This window comes from Peromyscus eremicus, chromosome X (genome assembly GCF_949786415.1).
Source record: "Peromyscus eremicus chromosome X, PerEre_H2_v1, whole genome shotgun sequence".
Taxonomy (NCBI): domain Eukaryota; kingdom Metazoa; phylum Chordata; class Mammalia; order Rodentia; family Cricetidae; genus Peromyscus; species Peromyscus eremicus.
In genome coordinates this window covers 16,613,700-16,637,097 of record NC_081439.1, presented here as the reverse complement: position 1 = coordinate 16,637,097, position 23,398 = coordinate 16,613,700, and the positions used below count along the sequence as shown (strand labels likewise).

At 38.9% G+C, this 23,398-nt stretch overlaps 1 protein-coding gene across 4 annotated transcripts in view; it reads right to left on the bottom strand.

Annotated features, from left to right (window-relative positions):
• Phf8 (PHD finger protein 8) overlaps positions 1 to 23,398 on the bottom strand; it is a 103,048-nt gene that overhangs the window by 8,039 nt on the left and 71,611 nt on the right. For all 4 annotated transcript variants that reach the window (XM_059251418.1, XM_059251421.1, XM_059251420.1 and 1 more), the window contains 2 exons: positions 11,998 to 12,093; positions 789 to 898 (listed from right to left, as the gene is read on the bottom strand). In XM_059251418.1, coding sequence (XP_059107401.1) covers positions 789 to 898; positions 11,998 to 12,093 — 206 coding nt within the window. The remainder of the gene's footprint in view (positions 1 to 788; positions 899 to 11,997; positions 12,094 to 23,398) is intronic.

Below are 23,398 nucleotides of genomic sequence, written 5' to 3'. Positions count from 1 at the left end.
TTATTTGTTTTTGTTTTTCAAGACAGGGTTTCTCTATGTAGTTTTGGTGCTTGTACTGGATCTTGCTCTGTAGACCAGGCTGGCCTCGAACTCACAGAGATCCACCTGGCTTGGCCTCTTGAGTGCTGGGATTAAAAGCGTGTGCCACCCCCACCAAGCTTCTTTGTTTTTTTTTTCTGAGAAACCGCGAAGCATGCGCTCTACCACTGAGCTACTTCCCCCAGCACATTTCTTTGTTTTTTAAATAACCCACTGAGTCAAATTAATGCTGTCCATTATACATGGGTGGCCTACCAGGTACCACACTTGTAAAGAAAACTTACTGTCCCTCCTCCTCCATCTGCAGGGATTTTATATGCTTATAACAGTAGGTGATATTAACAAGGACACTTCTCTGGGCCCTTTTGCATCCTAAATCATGTCAACTATGTAACCTATGAAAGTAGCTTGTCATAGAGCTGGGATGTAAAGGATATAAGAGGGGCTGAGGCCGGGTGGTGGTGGCGCATGCCTTTAATCCCAGCACTCGGGAGGCAGAGGCAGGCGGATCTATGTGAGTTCAAGACCAGCCTGGTCTACAGAGTGAGATCCAGGACAGGCTCCAAAGCTACACAGGGAAACCCTGTCTCAAAAAACCAAATAAAAAAAAAAAAAAGAGGGGCTGAGATGCTGCCAGAAATAAAGATCAACAGCTATCCATAATAGTAGGATCCTACCAACCTAAAGGTCTGCATTTTGAGGCTTTAAGTCATCAGTAGCAAGGTCATGGGTTGGGTATCAACACTTACCTGCTGGGCAAGCTTTGCAGCTGCTGCAGCCAAACCTGTCTCAATAGAGGCAACTCGGGTCCCCTCACGAACAGGACGGTCCTGCTTGGGCAGAGTTGGAGTCACACGGGCTGCAAGGGAAACAGGATGCTTAGCTATTTGCCAATTACATTTTCCAACTTCTGACTACTCCAAAGGTGATTGTATTGGTCTTCCTGCTTCTAGCTTTTCACAAAAGCCTATTTAATGACCAAGGCATATATGAATACAAATTAACCTCATTGAACTGGTATTTAAAGTTGTTCATGTGCTTTTATGTCCTTGTTGTTCCTGGCTTACCTACTTTCCCAACCTTGTTTCTGCACCTACTGCTATGGTTCGAATGCCCCCTTCAAACTCATGTGGAAACTTAATGATCATTTTAACAGTTTAGAAGGAAGAACCTTTAAGAAGCAATTAGGTTATGATGTCACTGTTCTCCCGAATGGTATAAAGCTATTACTGTAGGAGTGGGTTAGGTATTAAAAGGGTGTATTTCAACTGTCTTTCCCCCACCTTCTTAACATGTGATGCCTTCTACTTATAGGACAATTTAGTATGAAGGCCTAAACCATGTCAGCATCATGCTTGTAGACTTTCCAGCCTCCAGAACCATGAGAAAAATAAACTTTTATTTAGAATTTACCCAGTTGTGATATTCTGTTATAGCAGCAGAAAACAGACTAAACACCCTTATTTTCTGTTTCTCCAGATAGATGGCTTCCTTATTACACACCCAGAGTATGACTTTGCATCATCTTTCCCTCCATATTCATACTTACCATCTGAACTGTCTAGAGTATGTATTTTCCTTTTGCTTATTTAAAACATACCCTCAAAAGTATGCTATAAAATCTCTTATGCAAAATGTTTGGGACCTCCCTGATCCCACTGCTCTTTTCTCTCTCAGAATTTATAATCTGTACAAATGACATGATACATAGTAATATTACCTATTGAAGACTATTATTTTATATATACCAACCAACAAATGAGTTCTTAAAGATCATGGCATAACTTTTTTATAGTACCTTAACAATACTGAATTAAAAAAAAAACCTGTTACCTGTTCATCCTTTTCAATAAGCATATTCTAGGAGAAACAAATATCCTCAGGTGGAAAAAGCAAGCTTTTCTTTACAAACAAATCCCAGCTGAAGTCCTCCGACATTCACACTCATGCTGTACAATTATACCATAGCACAACTGTGAAGGTCAGAGGACAACTTCTTGGGGTCAGTTCTTTCCTTCCAACATGTGGGTCCTGGAGATCAAACTCAGGTTGTTAGGTGTGGTGGCAAGTACCATTACCCACTGAGTCATCTCAAATGGCCCTATAACATACCTTTGAAAGGTAAGAATGTTTTGCATAGTCAGACAAAAGGAAATAACCATTAAAACATGTGTATCCAAACACACACAAACATACACAGGCAGGCAGACAGACAGACACACATACACACAAGAATGCCAGCTTACAAATGTAGAAGGAGTGATGGAACAAAAAATCTTAAGTTTGCAAGTCCTAATGAAACACTGGTTCTAGAGAATTGGGTATTCACATAGTACCTAAGTGTTACTGTACAGGGTATATGCCAGTCTCAATAATGAAAACTAGAAACTGGGCGTGCTGGCACATGCCTCCCAGCAATTGGGAGGCAGAGGCCAGTGCATTCTCTGTGAGTTCGAAGCCAGCCTGGTCTACAAAGTGAGTTCCAGGACAACCAGGACTGTAACACAGAGAAATCCTGTCTCAAAAAAACAAAAAAAAAGGGGGGGATTATAAACTTTTGAAATTGAGATAGCACCAACATATGTAGTATTCCAAGTATGAACTTTTGGGTTTTTGTTTATTTGCTTGTTTTCTTAAGAAAGAATCTCACTATGCAGCCCTGGAACTTGCAGGTAGACAAGGCAGGCTATCCTCAAACTCACAAAGAGCCACCTGTCTCTCTGTGTGGATATTAAAGGCAAAATCCAACACACCCAGCTCCAAGTATGAACTTTCATGTCATTAGTGACAATTATGGTGAAACAACATGAAATCATGTGGAAACAGGAAATTTGCAGCATTATTTGAGTAGTTAAAAAATTAAAAGTAAGCAAACTATTCACAGTATTTTGAGAGTTTAAAAGACAAGGATAGAAAAACTTAAATGATACCATGAGAAAAAAGAATATTTTACATAAATAACCCAGTCTCTCAAAAAGCAGTGATGTCACATGAAAGCAAGTAGACAAATCTAATATAGGACAATTTTATCAGTTTCTATAAGAAAACTAACAAAATCAAAAGGAACTGTTCTAGATTAAGAGTGATTTAAAAGGCACGACAGAGTCAAATGCCATATGGATTTTGTTTAGAATCCATTCTAAGTAAATCCATTAAATATACAATGTTTTGATCAAACAAAGTTGGCAAATTATTTATGTGCTTGGAATTAGATACCATCATGTAGTTAATGAATAATCATTCATTTTATTATGTATAGCAGGACTATGGTTATGTGAGAAAAGCATAGGGGGAAATGATATATCTGGAGTGTGCTATAAAAGTCCTTGTTTAGTTAGTTACTGGCATTATAAAAGAGAGGAATTTTTGAATAAACCACATGTACTTTGGTAGACAGGTTATGCAGGAGATTGAAATTAATTCTTTAAGGGTGATATTTTGTCTGTTTAAAACATGATCTAAAGCAAATACAGCAAAAAATACTAACACATAACTGTGTATCACAGATATCTAGGCATCTTAAATTTTCCTCTACAGTCCAGTGTAGCATTTTTAAAATATGACCATGGCTAGGGATGTAGCTCAGTTGGAAGAGTGATTGCCTAGAATGCACAAGGCTCTGGGTTTGAGTCCCCCAGTATCTCCTAAAACCAGGTGTGATTGTGCATGCCTGTAATCCCAGCACTCAGGTAGAAGCAGAAAGATTAGAAGTTCAAGGTTATTTATGGCTATAAAATGAGTTCATATCTAGCCCGGGAAACATGATGCTCAGCCTCAAAAAAAAAAAAAAAATCACAAATCTTTTGAAACATTTGTCTCTATCTCCAGAATTCTGCCAGGATCCCCCCGCCTGCCCCAACCCATAGGCCCCTCCCCTCGCCACACCAACCTTTCCACCTAGCCAGATCTTATACATCCTTCTCCAGGGTCTAGCCCAGTAAGTTTGCCTGACTTTCCCCTCTATGTGCCCTGCCCTCCCCAACCAACCAGATCTAGCTTAGGTCCCACAGCCAGCTCTCCAGCTTAAGTCTGGCCACCCCTGCCTGTATCACTACTAATCTCTACACTTCCACCAAGACCTACCCTTCCTTCCCGATGCACAGGCCCCTCCCATACCACATCCAACCTCTCAGATGTACCTTCACACTCTAGGCTTGGGCCAGGACACATCCTGTACATCAGTGCAGTCTTTTCTGTCTAACTGACTTCATTCTACTTAAGCCATTCACAACCTCTAGGTACAACTAGCCTACATATCCTCTCTTCTACCCCAATCTGGTTTGCTGGGGGTCCAGATGGTCTGCAGTTGTTTTCTCAGCACAAACCCTGACCCAGATGTGGCCCCCTGACTACAGAAAACTGCATAGGAGGAATGTCATCTGGGGTAAAGCAAGGCCACAAGGGAAGGAAAGTTTGGAAGGAAGAACTCAGATAAGAGGGCCAAAGATACTGTTCATATAAGCTCTGCTTGCAATGCTGACTCTAGTAGCTAGCTAAACAATATATAAAAGCGGTGGGAAAAATAAAACTGTTCATTCTTAAAGTGAATCCAGAGTCTATGTCTCTGTCTACAATTACCCTATTTTCCAGGTCCCTGTGATGCCTATGGCTGTGCTGGCCAAGGCACTAATCTGTTCATATCAGACACAGAACAAAAGAAGTCCACATGCTCAAATAAAAAAAAATACAAACAATATGAAAGATCATGCCCAGATCTTCCCTTCAAAATGTACCAGTCCTCTAAAAATGTTTGCCAATGAGATTACCTAGATGAATCCCAGGATACAATTTAAAAGAACAACCATAAACTTCATCAAAGAATTCCAGGAGTTTAAAGAAGATACAAAGAAACAGATCAATGAAATTAAGCAGAATAAACTGCTGAGTGATGCCCAAGAAAACACAAATATAAAGCTGATGGAAATTGCAAAGACAAACCAGGACTTAAGAAAGGAATTCAACCAAGAGAGAAAAATTGAACAGGACTCAAGTTGAAATGAAGAAGGAACTGGAAAACACAATAGCCTAACTAGTGAATCTGAAGGAAAGCCTTACAAGTAGAAAGAAACAAGTAGAAGATATACCAAAGAAGCAAGGAATATGGAAAAGTTTTTAAAAACACAAGAAAGGAACATACAGGAATTGTGGAACACTATGAAAAGACCAATCCTTCCAATTATAGGCAAAGATGAAGGAGAAGAATAGAAAGTCAACGGCATAGACCAGATCATGAAACTTCCCAAAATTAAAGGAAAAACAAACAAACCAACCATACAGATATAGAAAGCATATAGAACACAAAATAGATAGGACCAGAAAAACTCCTCATGACATATCTTAATTAAAATACTAAGTATATAGCACAAAGAAAGAATACTGAAAAACAAAACAAAAACAACCAAAAACCTCAAGTCACAAATAAAGGGTAACATCTGATTTCTCAATGGAAACTTTGAAAGCCAGATGAGCTGGGGGCAATGCATTCCAAGTTCTAAAAGGATCATGATGAGCAAACTAGACTAATATAGCCAGGAAAAGTATTTACCATGGTTTAAAAAGCAAATTTCCCATGATATAAACAGCCTAAAATTATATTCAACAAACCAAACCTAAAGAAAAGACAGGAAGTAATATTTTGGGCTAAAGAGAGGAATGAGTATAACCAAGAAACTGTGGGAAAAAATATGAAGCCATAAGGACAAAACTACAAAATAACAGTAGGAATACAAATACAAAAAAAATCAACAACACGATGACCACAATTAACACACATATTTCAATAATAACTTTAAATATTAATGGCCTCAATTCTCCAATCAAATGACAGGCTGACTGCATGGATCAAGAAACAAAGTCTATTTGTTGTCTACAAGAAAAACATCTTAGCTTTAAAGATAGGAACCACCTTAGAGTAGAAGGATGGATAAAAGTACCCCAATCAAAGGGGCTGAAAAGCAAGCAGGTATTGCTATCCTATTATCTAACAAAATAGACTTTAAAATAAAACTAATCAGAAGAGATGAAGAAGGATACTTCATTCTAACAGGGGAACATTTAACTAAGACATTACTATTCTAATCACATATGCACCAAACTCTGGTATGTCCAACTTCATAAAAATATGTACTACTGATTTATTTAAAGACATTAACACAAACCCTTACTTTCTCTAACAGGTAGGTCACTAGGTTGAAAAATAAACATCATTAAATGGCATCATACATCAAATGGACCTAACAGATATCTATATAATATTCTACCCAGACACCAAAAAATACATATTCTATTCAAGTGTCACACAGAAGCTACTTTAAAAAGACAACATCTTGGGACACAAAACAAATTTTAAAAACTCAAAAAGATTGAAATAACTCCATGTATCCTATGTGACCATAACAAAATAAAACTTAAAATTGACAGCAAACAAATGACTAGTAACTACACACACTCATGGAGACTAAACAACACATTACTGAATGATGAATGAGTCAAAGAAGAAATAAAAAAAATGAAACATTTCCTGGAACCAAATGAAAATGAAAACACAAATTAACAAAACCTCTGTGACACACTGAAAGCAGTCCCAGAAGGGAAATTATAACTCTACATATGTGTATTTAAAAAGTGTATAAATATACACATCTAGTTTAAATGAAAATTTCCCATCTGGGATGACAATGCTCCCTTCAATAGCCGAAGATTATCTACCAAAAACCCCAACAAGTCATGAGAAGCCCTCTTTTGAGTTGTTGGTCAGGACTGTCCAAGGGAATCCCAAAACATTATAGGCTATTGCTATTGCCTTTGATTGCTCCCCAACTGGAATCCCAAAACATTACAGGCTATTGCTATTGCCTTTGATTGCCCCCAATCCAGAGGTGGAAAGCAAGTCCTTATTGCTGAAGACAGACACCATGCACCTCAGACACATGGTCCAAAGGCCCCTGAGCTGGGACTGATGTGAAAGCCTCTTCTCTGAGGACTAGCTTCCATAACGCCATAAGGTGCCATGCAAGCTTCCAAAAGAGGGAACCAACCAACAGTCCTACCCAGCTCTGATGCCTGTGAGCCATAGCAACAACAAGCATGGCACAAAAACCCTAAGGGTGCAGTAGTGGCAAACATACCTTGGTGGTAACCAACAGCTCTCTAATTGGACTTTAGACCATTCAAAAAGAGGTAAATCATGTCTGATACTGGAAATCTAGCTAACTACCCATGGTTAGTAAAGTCAAGAATCTTGGAGAACCTAAAACCACTTTACTGATTTACAATCCCTAACTACATTCTATATATTTGTTCTTATACTCATAGATAAGTGTACTCCTTACTGTGCATCAGGAAAACTTCTCTTTGCAACAGATGTAGACCACTGGAGAAAATCACAACCAATTAAAATGCAGAGTTGTGGAGCCCAGTCCCAAGGGTTACATCTACAAAATACTCCTGCTCCTATGGTTCAGGGCTCATTGTGGAAAAGGGGATGGAAAGATTTTAAGAGCCTGAGGATCAGGGAGTTTGCTGTGAGATTGTATCTTCTAGGAGTGTCAGAAGTGATACCTATAAAATCTCATTTAGCACGACTCCATAAAATGAGCTGAACAAGTACAACAAGGCTAGAAATGCCAAAGTGGATAGGGAAAGCCCAGGCAGCCTCAATCCTATATGAAACACTATAGAGAACGAAAGGAATGCTGAAAGTGGGAGAAACAGTCTTCCCTGGGGACAAACACACCAATTAGTTATCCAATGCCAAATTGTTAGTCCTGAAACATACATAAAAGTAACAATATACTGCTGACTTAGCAGGTTATATTTATGTATTTAGGAATATATGTTATGTAACAACAATTAATGAAAAAAAAAAGGCCATGATTTTGAAAGAGAGCAAAGAGGAGTATATGGGAGAGTCTAAGGGAGGAAAGGGAAGGGGAAAATTATGCAATCATACTAAAATCTCAAAAAAATGAATTAGTAACAAAAAAGGAGTCTGTATCTCCCCAGTTGATTCTGAGCAGACTCATTTGTAAACTGTAATATAATGTGTGACTTCTAAGGTGAAGTTAGGAAAGGCAAGTTCTTAGTGGATTCTTTGAATACCCATCCTTGGAAACGTACTTAAGTTGCTAATTAACAACTAACTACTCTGAGATCACATAGCAATGAGGAAGCTAGTCAGGTGGGAAAACCACATGAATCCTATCACAGCAGGCACTTGGCTTGGGAAACTTCTAAAGATTCAAACTCAGGTTAGCTTCAGCCTTCAAAGTTCTTCTGCCTGAGGCCCCAGAAATCATGAACTAGAGTCAAACTGTTCCCACTGTGCCCTTGCCAATTCTTGAACTACAGGACATATAAACATGATAATATGGTAGTTGTTTTAAACTAGAATAAGAAAGTCCCTCATTGACTGTATCTGGATTTTGGAGTTTTTTTAAAGTGAGTGATAAAAGACATTTTTGGGCAGAGTGGTGGTGGTGGTGGTGGCGGCGGCGGCGGCGGCGGCGGCGGCGGCGGCGGCGGCGGCGGCGGCGGCGGCGGCGGCAGCGCACGCCTTTAATCCCAGAACTCGGGAGGCAGAAGCAGGCAGATCTCTGTGGGTTCAAGGCCAGCTTGGGCTACAGAGTGAGTTCTAGGACAGGCTCCAAAGCTACACAGAGAAACCTTGTCTTGAAAAACCAAAAAAAAAAAAAAAAAGACATTTTTGGAAGGCAGTTGTAAATTTTTTGGTTATAGACTGAGTATTACAATATCTTGTAGAATTATTAACTGACAAATATTGATATAAACAGTGTTATCATAGAGGGAGGCATTCGGAAATACTCAAATACTAATGGGCAAAATGTTGACCGTTATGTATTATTTTGAAGTGCTTCAGAAAAACTATAGATAACTAGATAAATATGGATAGATGGATGAAACAACTTTGACAAAATGTTAATATTACAGAATTCAGGTATTAATTAATGGGCATTTACGTATGTATGTTATTTTTCTTATCCTTGTGACCAAATATCTAAGAAGAGGTAATTTAAGGGAGAAAGTTTCTTTTGGCTTGGTTTTAAGTTCTTATTGGTTACAGTTCATATTAACAAACTGTTGTCAAAGGAATAGGGACACAGGTAGTCTCACACATTGCTTCGTGGGAGTAGAACCAATCTTTGAGATGTATTTTGGGGTGAGAACCTGGTGTGTTGCACACAGGCAGGTCTCTATGAGTTTCAAGCCAGCCAAGACTACATAGTGAGACACTGTCAAAAAACAACAAACAAGCAAAATGTATTATTAAGTGATAAAAGCAAACCACAGTATATAAAGGAATCTTCCAATAGAATAAACAAGTCAAAGAAAATAGATAAATGGTACTCATATGTAAATAATCTATCTCTGAAAACCTAAGAAACTGTTACAAGTGGTTTACTCCATATGGAGAAGTAGAAGGCTAGAGAGTAGGGTCAGAGAAAGATCTTTCAATGTTTATCCTTATACATGTTGACCACTCTATGATTTCATGGAGATTCAGTCTAAATAAATTACTTCAAATATTATTACTAATTATAAAACCTGGCAATGGCATAAATGCTCCACATTAAAGGAGAAGTTAGGTATATTCACAGAGAAACAGAAATTAGGTCGATAAATAGAGAAACGGTGGTAAAAAGTCTTTGAGACAAGGTCTCACTATGTAGACCAGAATGTCTTCAACCTCACTATGCAACCCAGGCTGACCATAAGTCTGCAATACTTTATTTTCTGAGACAAAGTCTTACTATATAGACTTGGCTGGCTTGAAATCTACTATAGAGATCAGGCTGGCCTTAAACTCACAGAGATGTGCCTGCCTCTACCTCCCAATGCTGAGATTAAAGGTATATGCCAAGCAAAAATAATTTTTTGACATTTATTTATTTTGTGGAGGGGTCAGAGAACAGCTTGCGGAAGTCAATTCTCTCCTTCTACCACGTGGGCTCCAGGGATTGAACTCAGGTTGTCAAACTTGGTGGTAGGTGTTTTTACATGCTGAGCCACCTTGAAAGCCCCAACTTGCAATCCTTTGATCCTCCTGTCTCCACTTCTCTTGGCAAGGGCTGCAGGCTGTGGTACTATGACTGGCTTAAATTCTATTATCTTGAGTTTTAGAAGTCTACCAGGAAAATAAAAGCTATGATGCTGCCTTTAAGGAGTAGCGGTGAAAGTAGAAAAAGCAGAGGGAGAGGGAGAGAGGGAGAGAGAGAGAGAGAGAGAGAGAGAGAGAGAGAGAGAGAGAGAGAACATTGCTGTTCAACCTAATAGCCTCCATATTATTTTATTTGCTACACATACTACCTTTGATTAAAAAGTAAAAAAAAAAAAAAAAGAGTGTGAAGTTTTATTATACACAGTATTATTTCAAACCCCTCTCCTCCAGGGGATTAAATTCAGTCTCACATGATAGGCAAGCACTCTACTACTGAGCAATAGTCTCAGCCCCTACAGTGTTATTTCAACCAGAAAAAAAATGAATAGAAAAAACACTAGAAGGAAATGTTAAAATGTTAACAGTGGCTGCTTCTGAATGGTAACATCTTGGATGACTATTTCTTCATAATTTCCTTTACTTTTAGTATTTTTCACATTTTTCTAGTACACGGGTTAAAATTTTTATCTTCATAGAAGAAACTAAAGGTAGCATCTATAAGGAAGAAATAGAGAAAATATGTCTGATTTTTATATATTGCTAATTCACTCATTAAAACACATTCCAAGAATTACAGAGACCATAAGCTTAGCCATGCAAATTATTGTAGTCACTGGGACAATAGCAAACATGACACAGTAGAGGCTTGAAAAGTATGTGTATACTGAGGTTTAGTCTTTCTTGCTGATGGAAATTCCATTGCTACTCTGTGAGGATAAATCAATGTATGGAAAAAGGACCTAGCTATTTTTTATGCTACGTAGTCCAAAATTGAGCTAGCTGAGATTGCAGGAACAATTTAACCAACCTACAGAAATGGTAAATATTCTTTTTTTTAAAAGAACTTTCTTTTTTTTAGAAATAGTAAATATTCTTTTAGGCCATTAAGGTTTGGGTAGTTTGTTAAGCAGCAAAAGCACCATGGGCTGGGGAAGATAATTCAGTGGCTAAAGCACTTGCCACATAAGCATGAGAACTGGAGTTTGGATCCCCAACGCCATGTAAAACTGGATGTGGTAAAGGGCATCTACAACCCTAGAATGCCTACAAATGAGATGGGAGGCGGAAACAGGAGAATCCCTGAAAGCAGGGTGTACTGCAGCACTGAACAACGAGAGATCCTGCCCCAAACAAGGTGGAAGACAAGGCCCACACCTGAGGTTGTTCTATCATGTCCACATAAACACAACTGTATACACATGTGAATAACACACAGGCGTGAACATGCACACTCAAACACTACACATAGAAACATACATTTTACATACTCAAATTTTAAAATGCTCCCAAATGCTTTTAGATGTAAACAGCCCAATCAGTGAGATGAAAATTATTTTCTCTCTCAAAATTCCATGTTGACCTCAATGACCTACTTTCCCTCTCTTCCTTCCCCTCCTCAGAGACGACTTCTCAGTAGTCAACAATCTTGAGATTCTTGCAGAGCCCAAGAATCAGCATACTTTTCCTCCTTGGAAACAAAATTACCATGGGGAGCTGGGATGATGGTTACCAGAACGTTCTTAGAAGCCCTAGATGGTTTATTGAAGTTTTCCTGGTTTCCTTCATCTCAAGCCATATGATCTTCCTAGCTAGATTACATAAACTGTGTCACACAATCATTTTAGCTCTGGGACCTCACATGATACTAAATGTAACAGATGTTTGCTGACTAAGCAAATGAGTGACTGAATAAGATCTTCTTGTATCACATATCTCTTACTTCAATTAATTTTTTTCGACTGACCACGCCTAGAGAGTTTAAGATATAGATAGTACATCACCTTTAGGACTCCATGGAGCATCATCTGAATTCTTTTTTTTCTTGGGTCGAGATTTCAAAGCAGGGTCATCATCATCAGACTCCAGGGATGGATAGACTGTAGGGAAAGGTGAAGGCAAGAAAAATGAAATCTCATCCAAAAAGGCAAAGACAGAATGGTACATACTTTAGTCCTTCCTACTCCTCTTCAAGTATACTCATTTACTTACTCCACGCTCAACTGCAGAAGGTACCCAAATATCTTACATTTTGTGCTTTGATATGAAAGTCCTTCTCTTACATTCACCTCATTCTGATTTATTTGGCCAACATCACTCAGGTGAGTTACTTGGCTCACCTTTTCAAACTTCAGCTCTAGATTTAGCCCTGTAAGACACTTTCTCTTGCTCTTGTAATCTGATTCAGATTCCTCCTTCTCAGCTCTCCATAGCAACCTGTATTATGCTTGCACTGGAGATGTTACATTGTACTTTGAAAATGATTATTATATCTGCTGCCTCTAATTTACAAATGAGGTGAGGGATGTATTTTTTACTTTATATTAAAGCAGCCTCATATAATGGAAAGTAGGTATCTATTACTTGTGAAATAATGGGAAAAATTAATAGTACATACTTAAAACACATAAAAACATTTAAGTTGAACTGGGACCAAGATTATTGGAATTATATGATCTAACTGATAAAATAGCCGTATACAAGTATTCTGTCTTACAGAAACAAATACAAGTATACAGAGTATCACAAAATCCATAGGCAATTCCTCCTAATCCATAGGCAAGACACTTAGGATTACTGGGAATATGGTCTAGAAAGATCCTATTGATGAAGTAAAATTCTGATGCCACTCCCAAGCTTAGAAGATAATTTTAAGAATACAACCTCATAGGAATGCTCCTCCTACTTCTTTCCAGAGGGCTTCTCTGAAGAAAAGTGAGTTTATTTTCAAAACTTCCTCTTTCAGCAAAGAGGTAAAAAGTCTGCCTCCTGACTATTTTCTTTCAAGAAAGGAGGATTTAACTGTTCTTAGAAAGGACCGAGTACTAATAACACAGTTCTTTCAGGAAATGCCATCAATATTACTTTGCTAGATCTGAAAGTTTTTCTACTCCAAAGAAATAAGTGTCGCACAGCAGAAAAACTTGGTGCCTTAGGGTCAGAAAACTGCTTTGAAATATTGGATGACACAGTAGTGGCCTAAAAACAGTTTCATAAAATCGAAATAATAGATAATACCTAACCTTGCCTTGCAAAGTTGTGTTCAAAAGTTGTACTTTAAGAGATGATGGCTTAGCAGGTAAAAATCTTTGCTGTGCAAGCCTGGTGACTTAGGTTTGGTTCCCAGAACCCACAGAAAGGTGGAAAAAATGGGCTACATAAAGTTGTCCTCTGACTACCACACAAGCTATGGCATGTGCACCCACCCACACATGATAATCTTTTTAATTTAATAAGAAAAAACAGATAACATGTAAAGTAACTTGCATAAGGAATTTCCATTCTGAGCTTCACATTTTAGTCAACAGGTAGTAAGGTATAGCTTATAAATCAAGTCTATGCATTCAAAGAAAATATATTTAAATATGCATATTATAAAGTTGAAGCCACTTCCTGATTTTAAAACGTATTACTCAACAATAGTAATTGGCCGGGCGGTGGTGGCGCACGCCTTTAATCCCAGCACTCGGGAGGCAGAGCCAGGCGGATCTCTGTGAGTTCGAGGCCAGCCTGGGCTACCAAGTGAGTCCCAGGAAAGGCACAAAGCTACACAGAGAAACCCTGTCTCGAAAAACCAAAAAAAAAAAAAAAAACCAAAACAATAGTAATTAACTCAGTGTGCAACTGGCATAAAGGCAGGTATAAGAACCAATGAGAAATAATATTCTTTTGTTTTTTGGGACAAGGTCTTACTCTGCTGCCAAGGCTGGCCTCAAATATCAAATACCTCTGCCTCCTGAGTACTGGGATTACAGGTATAAACAACCATGACCAGTTCTCACTAAAATTTTTGTGCCCGTTTTCTTTTTTATTAATACTTTTGTTGGCATACAAAATAATGGGTTATGGCATTTTATGCATATATCACTGTATATTGCACATATGACTCCATCCTCCCTTAGCTGTCTCCTCAATATCAATAAGCTCTAAAAGACTAAAATAATGGAAAGCATCTTCTCCAACTACAAAAAAAGCAAAAATTCAATACTAGGTGGAAATTATACATACTCAAAAAGAATCAAAGAAATAATCATTTGTGTGATTTCAAAGACTTTGATATGGCCTCAGTGAGATGGCTCAGTGGGTAAAGATGCCTACCACCAAGCCTGAAGACATGAGATCAACCCCTGGGATCCCATTGTGGAAGGAGAAAATTGACTCCCCTAAGTTGCCCTCTGACCTTCACACAACACTCAAAAAATAAAAAGGAATAAAAAACTTTTTAAAAAACTTTTTAAAGCCTTTGATATGAATTGAAACAAAAATAGAACATATGAAAACTTAAAAGATGCAGCAAAAACAATGCACAGAGAGCAATTTAAGCCAGCAAATACCTACATTTAAAACAATGAAAGATCCTAAATCAATAGCCCACCTTCATACAAAAAGAACCATCAAGTCTCCTATCTGCCCTGCAACTATCTCCATACCCACAGGCCACAGTTTACAAAAGAGCTTTACCTGGTGACTACATCCCTAGAATCCCATCCATCCCTTTGCAGAGGCCTAGTTCCAGACTGGTGATGCTGATATGACCTGGTTGGTCCTTCCCCTGTAAGCCCATCTGCCTCCTCCACTCTCATCTCTACAACCACAGGCCTAACTCAAAACTACAGCTCCAATCCTGGCTTTGCCTGGCCTCGGTCCAATCTAGAAGCTCATACATACATCAGTTTTACCTAGCCTAGTTCTGGACACATAGATCCTACACTGGTCAAATTTAAGGAAAGCTAAAATCTCACATTAGACACACAATCAAAGAAGTCCACAAGCCCAGGTCACATTAAAAAACAACAATATGAAAGACCAAAACAGTATGTGTCCCATCAAACCCACTAGTCCTATAGAAATGTTCTCTAATGAGAACTATCTAGATGAACCCCAGGGCATAGAATTAAAAGAACAATAATAACGTCATTAAGGGATTCAAGAAATTTAAAAGACACAAACACCTCATTGAACTTCAAGAGGATAACAAAACACACTTGAGTAATGCTAAACAAAATATAAATACAAAACTGATTGAAATGATAAAGCCAATTCAAGATTTAAAAACCAAATTGAGTAATGAGATAGAAATACTGGAGAGATCTCAAGCTGAAATGAAGATGGAACTGACTAACTCAATGACCTGACCCTTACTCCTTGCCCCCTCAGCCACTCTTCCTAGCCCACCTCCATTCCTTTGTGACTTCCTACCAATCCTCAGAACCACTAGAGACACCAAAGACACCACACTTGGCTGGGAACCAGGTAGACTACCAGTAGACTACTCCTTCCCTCCTCCATTCTGTTCTTTCTCCAGTGGTAGCCCCCTCCCAGTTCATTTCCACTGCCCCCTTCAAACCTGTGGCCATCTGTGGCCAGACCAGTTCTGTCTCTGCCACCCTTTGTGAAGCCAGATCCCTAATTAAGAGACTTCCAGAGTCAGTCCCCATCCTGTGCCTGTAAAACTTAACTCCAAATGGATCTAGGACCTAAATCACACATCACATTAAAGGAAAACTCATCAGAGTAACACCTGATTTCTCAATAGAAAAAGTGAAAGCCAGAAGAGCCTGGAGCAATGCACTTCAAGTTCCAAAAGACCACACTGCCAACCTAGACTGCTGTACCCAGGAAACTATCTCCCATAGTTGAAGGAGAATGAAAAACATTCCATGATACAAACTAAAACAATCTTTTGCTTGTATGTTACAGTTTCCGATTATGTGTTTTTATGGGAACTGTTTTTTGTGTATAAGTGTGTGTGTGTGTGTGTGTGTGTGTCTGTCTGTCTGTCTGTGTATTTCTTGTATTTTTTTCTATTCTTGTGTGTGTGTTTTTCTCTTGCTTGCTTGTTTGTTTTCTAAAGAGATAGAAAGAAAGGGAATGAAATTGGGTGGGTGGGGAAGTGGAGAGTATCTGGGAGGAGTTGGTGGAAGGGAAATCATGATCAGAATACTTGACTACATCTTGGGAAACAAAACAAATCTTTACAAATTCAGACAGACTCCAAGTATCCTATCTTACTGTAAATAATAAAACATAAAATCAAACCAAACCCATCTCTAGTAAGTATACAAATTCATGGAGATAAGGAGATAAAACAACTCATTACTGAATGACAAATGGTCAAAGAAGACATCAAGAAAGAAAAAAAAAATCCTGGTACTTAATGAAAACACAGCACAATAAAACCTCTGGAGGGAAATTTATGGCTCTAACTGCTTATATTTAAAAATCAGAAAGACGATGGGGCTGAGATATTGCTCAACTGTTAAGAGCACCAGCTGATCTTCCAGAAGTCTTGAGTTCAATTCCCAGCAACCACATGGTGACTCACAACCATCTCTACTGGTATCTACTGCCCTCTTCTGGCAGAATGGTGTACATGCAGATAAAATAAATAAATTTTAAAACATCACAAAGACCCATTTCAGCACTGTGGAGTCAGAGGCAAGCAGATCTCTCAGTTCCAGGCCAGCCTTATCTCCATTGCGGGCTCTAGGCTGGCCAAAGCTATGCAGCAAGACCCTGTCTCAAAAACAAACTTAAATCAGAAAAAGCACAAATATATGACTTAAAGATACAACTCAAGAATTGGGAAAACAAAACAAAGCAAATTCAAATCTAGTATATGGCAAGAAATAGCAACAACAACAAAATCACAGCAGAAACTAGTAAAATAGAAACAAAGAAAACAATATAAAGAACCAACAAATCTGTTTCTATAAGAAGATAAACAAAAAATTGACACTCTTGACCCAACTAAACCAAAGAAAGAAATAGTGACCCAAATTAACAGAATCAGAAATGAACAGGGAACCATTTTTAACAGACACAAGGAAATTCAGAATATTATAATGGAATACTTTAAAAACCTGTAGTTCATTAACTTGAAAAAAATCTAAAAGAAATGGACAAATTTCACACAAACCAAAGTTAAACCAAGAATTGGTCAACAACCTAAACAGAACTGTAACACAGGAAACTGAAACCGTAATAAAAATCACTACAAAAGCCCAGGTCTAGATATATTCAAAGCAGATTTCTAGCAGATTTGCTTAGAACTACAACCAGTCCTTATTATTAAAAAAGTAGACACAGAAAGAGCACCTCTAAGCCCCTTCTATGAAGCCAGTATTATTCTAATACAATGCCAATAACAGGAAAAGACACAATGAGAACAGTAAAGAAAATGACAGGCCAATATCTCTGATGAACATAGGTTCAAACATCATCAATAAGATACTTACAAACCAATACAGGCATTGATCAAAAAGGTTATCCACCAAGACCAAGATGGCTTTATCACAGAGATGCAGGGATGGTTCAAAATAAACAAGTCAATAAATGTAATAAACTATGCAAATGGAAGCCGGGCGGTGGTGGCACACGCCTTTAATCCCAGCACTTGGGAGGCAGAGGCAGGCGGATCTCTGTGAGTTCGAGGCCAGCCTGGGCTACAGAGTGAGTTCCAGGAAAGGCGCAAAGCTACACAGAAACCCTGTCTCGAAAAAAACCAAAAATAAAAATAAATAAACTATGCAAATGGACTTAAAGACAAAAATCACATGATCACCTCAATAGATGCATTAAAAACCTTTGATAAAGCCGGGGGTGGGGTGGTGGTGGTGGTGGTGGTGGCGGTGGTGGTGGCGGTGGCGGCCGGCGGCGCACGCCTTTAATCCCAGCACTCGGGAGGCAGAGCCAGGCGGATCTCTGTGAGTTCGAGGCCAGCCTGGACTACCAAGTGAGTCCCAGGAAAGGTGCAAAGCTACACAGAGAAACCCTGTCTCGAAAAACCAAAAAAAAAAAAAAAAAAAAAAAAAAAAACCTTTGATAAAATCCAGCATGTCTTCTTGATAAAAGCCCTAGACAGAGTAGAATTGGAAGAAACATATTTCAAAACAATAAGGTTATATGTGACAAACACGTATCTAACATCATTGTAAATGGAGAAAAATTTAAAGCATTACATTAAAATCAGGAATGAGACAGGGCTGTCTACTATTTTCAATATAATGCTAGAAACACTAGCTGGAGCAATAATGCAAAGGTAGGAAATTAAAGGGTTATAAATAGTGAAATGAGTCACTTTGCATATTTGCAGATAAGACATTATACATGAGATTCCAAAAATGTGATCAGAAAACTTTTAGAAGTGATCAACAATTTCATCAAAGTGACAGGATTAAAAATCAACTTACAAAAATCAGTGTCTACACACCAACAACAAACAAACTAAGAGATTATGGATACATTCCCATTCACAATATCCTCAAAAGAAATCTAGAACTAAAACCTAGGAGGTGAAAGACTTCTACAATGAAAACTTTAAATCTCTTAAGAGATTAAGAATGATACCAGAAAATGGAAAGACATTCCATGCTCATGGACCGACAGAACTAATAACCATTCTACCAAAACCTGTTTACAGATTCAATACAATCATAATCCAAGCTCCTCTCATTCTTCACAAAATAGGAAACATTATCCTAAAATTCATGTGGAACCACAAACGACCCGATAGCCAAAACGAACATCAGTAAAAAGAACAAAGCTAGAGGGGTTACTCTTCCAGATTTCAAAATTGTTACAGAGCCATTGTAATAAAAACAGAATGGTACTGGCAAAAACAAACAAAAAACCCCAACCAGACACGTAGACCAGTGGAACAAAATAGAAGGAAGGCATAAACATGAGTACATGTAACATTAAACAGCTGTTTAATATTTAACAAAGACGCCAAAAACATAAACTGGAGAAAAGATAGCATCTACAACAAATGATAGGGAAATCTGATGTCTACAGGTAGAAGAATTAAATTAAACCTGTATTTATCACTTTGCATAAAAACTAACTCAAAGACTGAAATGTGAAACCTGAAACACTGAAAGTGCTAGGAAAAAAACATAGGCAAGCTCCTACAAGATAAAGGCATAGGAATAAGACTTTCTAAATAGGACCATTTGCCTAGGAAAGCCAACAATTGACAAATGAGACCTCATAAAACTAAAAAGCTTCTGCACAGCTAAAGAAACAATTGAGTAAAGAGGAAGCCCACAGAGCAGGAGAGAAACTTTGCCAGCTACACATCTGACATTAATAACCATGATTTCATAAAACACTCAGAAAATAAGAGTAAAAAATGACCCATTCAAAAGTGGGCTATAGATCTGAACAGAGTTCTCAAAGGGAGAAAGAAAAGTAGCTAAGAAGTACCTTTAAAAATGTTCATCATCTACCATGATAGAGGGAGACATCATGGGGATAGAGAGAAACCCAGTGCTAGGGAAGTTGCCAGGAATCCCCAAGGATGACCTCAGCTTGGACTACTAGGAATAGTAGAGAGGGTGCCTGAACTGAACTGGCTTGCCCCAGTGATCAGTCATCACAGAACTTTTCTCCAGGGACTGATGGAGGCAGATGCAGAGATCCACAACCAAACATCAGGCAGAGCTCCAGCAGTCCAGTTAAAGAGAGAGAAGAGGGATTCTATGAGCAAGTGCATTAAGATCATGACAGGGAAACCTGCAGAGATGACCAAATCAAACTAGTGGGAACTCATGAAAGTTGGATCAAGGCTGTGGAGCCTGCAAGGGAGTAGGCTAGGCCCTCTGCATGGAGAGACAGTTGTGTAGCTTGATCTGTTGGGGGGCCCCCTGGCGGTATGATCAGAATCCATCCCTGGCGCATGAGCAGGCTTTTTGGAGCCCACTACCTATGATGGGACACCTCATGCAGACTTGAGGCAGGGGGAAGGGCTTGGACTTGCCTCCATTGGATGTGCCTCCCCATGGGAGGCCTTGCCTTCTTGTGGGGGGATTGGGAGTGGGTTGGGAGGGGGAGGCTGGGAGGGGCGGGAGGAGGGAAGAGGGAAGAGGGGATCTTTGATTGGTGTGTAAAATGAATGAAAACATTTTCTTAATAAAAAAAACCTTTAAAAAATGTTCATCATCATATCAGGCGTGGTGGTGTATGCCTTTAATCCCAGCACTCGGGAGGCAGAGGCAGGAATCTAGATCTCTGTGAGTTCGAGGCCAGCCTGGTCTATAGAGTGAGTTCCAGGATAGGCTCCAAAGCTACACAGAAAAACCCTGTCTCGAAAAAAATCATAAAAAAAGTTCACCATCCTTAGCAATTAGGGAAATGAAAGTCAAAATTACTTTGAGATTCATCTTAACCTCGTCAGAATGCCTAAGATGAAGAAAACAACTGACAACAAATCCTGGAGAAAATGGGGGAAAGGGAGCTTCTCAGTCACTGTTTATTGGTGTAATTGCAAACTTGCAGAGCCACTCTGGATATTAGTGTGGGGAATGTAACAAAGAAAAGCCCAAGCTAGACACAGTGGCACCACCTGTAAAAGTCAGAACACCCTACACAGAGAGAAACTGTCTATGAAAAAAATGAACCTGTGGCCAACCTGGTGACTTCAGTTAAATACTTAAAAAAATTAATGCCAACTGTTCTCAAACTGTTCCAAAACACAGGGTAAAGCTATTCATTCTATAAAGTGTGCAATACCTTCATCTAGAAGCCAGGGAGAGAAAAGGGTACTAAAATAGGAGAAAATCCTAGACCCAAATCTCTTGTGACTGTTGACATAAAGCATCCTCAATGAAATACTACTAAACTGAATTTAGAAGAATATTAAATGGATTATATCCCATTTCCCAAGATCTATCTTGGGAATGCAAGAGTGGTTCAACATGAGAAAACCACATCAATAAAACATAAATAGGACAAAAGGAACAGATGGACATTGGTCTACACAGAAAAACAAATTCATAAAATGCAATATTATATCAAGATTACAAAATAGTCTTATAGGGCTGGCAAGATTGCTCAGTGGGTGAATGTGCTTGCTGGCAAACCTGATAACCTGAGTTTAATTCCTGGGACACACATTGTGGAAGAAGAGAACCAATTCTTGCAAATTGTCCTCTGACCTCCATGGACACATCATGTTGTATATGCTCCCCACTGTGCATATAAGAATGTGTGAATAAATAAAGGTGTAGAGTCATATAAAAATTCTCCTCAGAAAAAAACAAAAACATAAAGGCATTATATAGGGCATTTATTACAGCCACAATTAAATCACAGTCAAGTGAAAAACTGAGAAGTTTCCTCTATGATCATGAATAAGACCGGGGTTGAGGATGTAGTTCAGTTTAATAAACTGCTTGCCTAACATTTGGTTCAATTCACACACACACACACACACACACACACACACGCACTCGGAGGGGGGAAAGTGAGAGTGAGGAGGAAGAAGTGGGAAAGGAGAGGGGAGAGGAGAGGAGAGGAAGGGAGGAGGGGGAGGAGTGGGGAGGGGAGGGGAGGGGAGAGGAGGGAGGATAGCACAACAAAAATGCTAATTTTTACCACTACTAATAGAACTAGTAGTTCTATCCACAGCAACTGGGATGGGGGGAGAAGGAGGTTGTGAAGTAGCAGCAGTAGTCATAGAGGTCATGGAGGCAGATTCAAATCAGCTATAGACAGAGACACAGGCCAACAGTATAGTTGCAGAGAATCAAGATAAAGAAGCTATAGTAGACCATGTGAGATTAGTCATGATGATGTAATTTCTTAAACTGATTCAGAGAAATTTTCATATACTGCTGTGATTTGAATGAGAAATAACCCCCATAGGTTCATATGTTTAAATACTTGGTCCCTATCCCACGGCACTGTTTTGAAAGGTTGTGGAATCATTAGGAAACAGAGCATTGCTGGAAGAAGTGGGCTTTGAACTTTTACTGCTTGGGCCTGATTCCTGTTTATTATCTGCTTCCTGACTGAGGATGTGATGTGACAAGCTGCCTCAGGTTCCTGCTGCCTTCCCTTCTTTACTATGATGCACTGTATCCCTTTTCAAAGCATTAAGCCCGAATAAACCCTTCCTTCCTTAAATTGCTTCTCAATAAGCATCTGGTCATGTAAAAAAAAGTAATACAGGAAATTGGTACTGAGGAGTGGGGCTGTTTGCTGTGATACACCTGCCCATGGGTTAATAAGACTTTTTAATTTTTTAAATTTTTTTTGTGGATAAGTGTTTGTGTCTGCATGTATGTCTATGTACCACATGTGTTCAAGATGCCAGAGACTAGAAGAGGGTGTCTAACTCCCTGGAATTGGAATTACAGTTGGTTGTGAGCCATCATGTCGGTACTGGGAAGTGAACCTACGTCCTCTCTTAACCACAGAGCCATCTTTCCAGCCCTGTGGTTCATAGGCCTTTAGAACTGGTTTATAGGAGGAATGTAAAAGAATTTGGAGATATAGGGTAGAAAAGCCCTTAAATACTGTAAGCAAAACAAAATGAAGACATTCTAATAGGATTCAGAAAACCAGAATGCCAAAAGAAATGTGGATCACGGGAGGCCTAGTACTTGAGGTTTCAGAAGGGAACAAGATTCCTTCTGGCCTAGAGGCCATTCATATTCTAGCAATTAATCTAGCTGTATTCTGGCAGTTTCCTAAGAAATTCAATGAGGCTGAATTAAAAGGTAATAGACCCCTTTTGTGTGTGTGGAAGAAATCTCAAGACAGGATGGCATTAAGGTTAGGACAGGTCTTGGTTATTCCTTGTTCTTCTTATCCACGTAATTTATAAAGATATGAAAAGTGAGCAGGATGATGAAGAAAATAACTTGACTAGGTTTAAAAAGGTGGCCATGTAAGGTACAAAAGTAGGTGTAATTGTTAAAGAGATAATTAGCACTATTGAAGAGTAACAGTACTCTGCACTGGGATGACAGGAAATGTATCCTAAAGGTAGAACTCATCCATCAAAGGCTCCAACTAGTGAACAAGTGAATTAATTTTAAGAGAGGGTAAAACTGACAATAATCCCTGGAGGGGTGGGTTCCTAGTTTAAAAGCAACTTCATAAAAAAGTGTTTTCCCAGATTCAGCCACAAAAGCATACAAAGGACACTGTATCTTTGATCTAAGATGTATCTTGAACTGGCAGCTGAACATGGCAGCATCACCCACATGATACTGGTTTTGAAGGCATAAAAGATTCAGAATTGAGGAAGTAATCAAGTTTTGCATCATGGTTCCACAGAAGTGCTGAATCCAGGCAATGTGTGGCAGGGTTGAAGTCCCTGCAAGGAGACAAGATACACCAATGTGTGAAGCTATGAAAGTAAAGTTCAAGTTACCATAGAGACTCTAGGGTACTGGA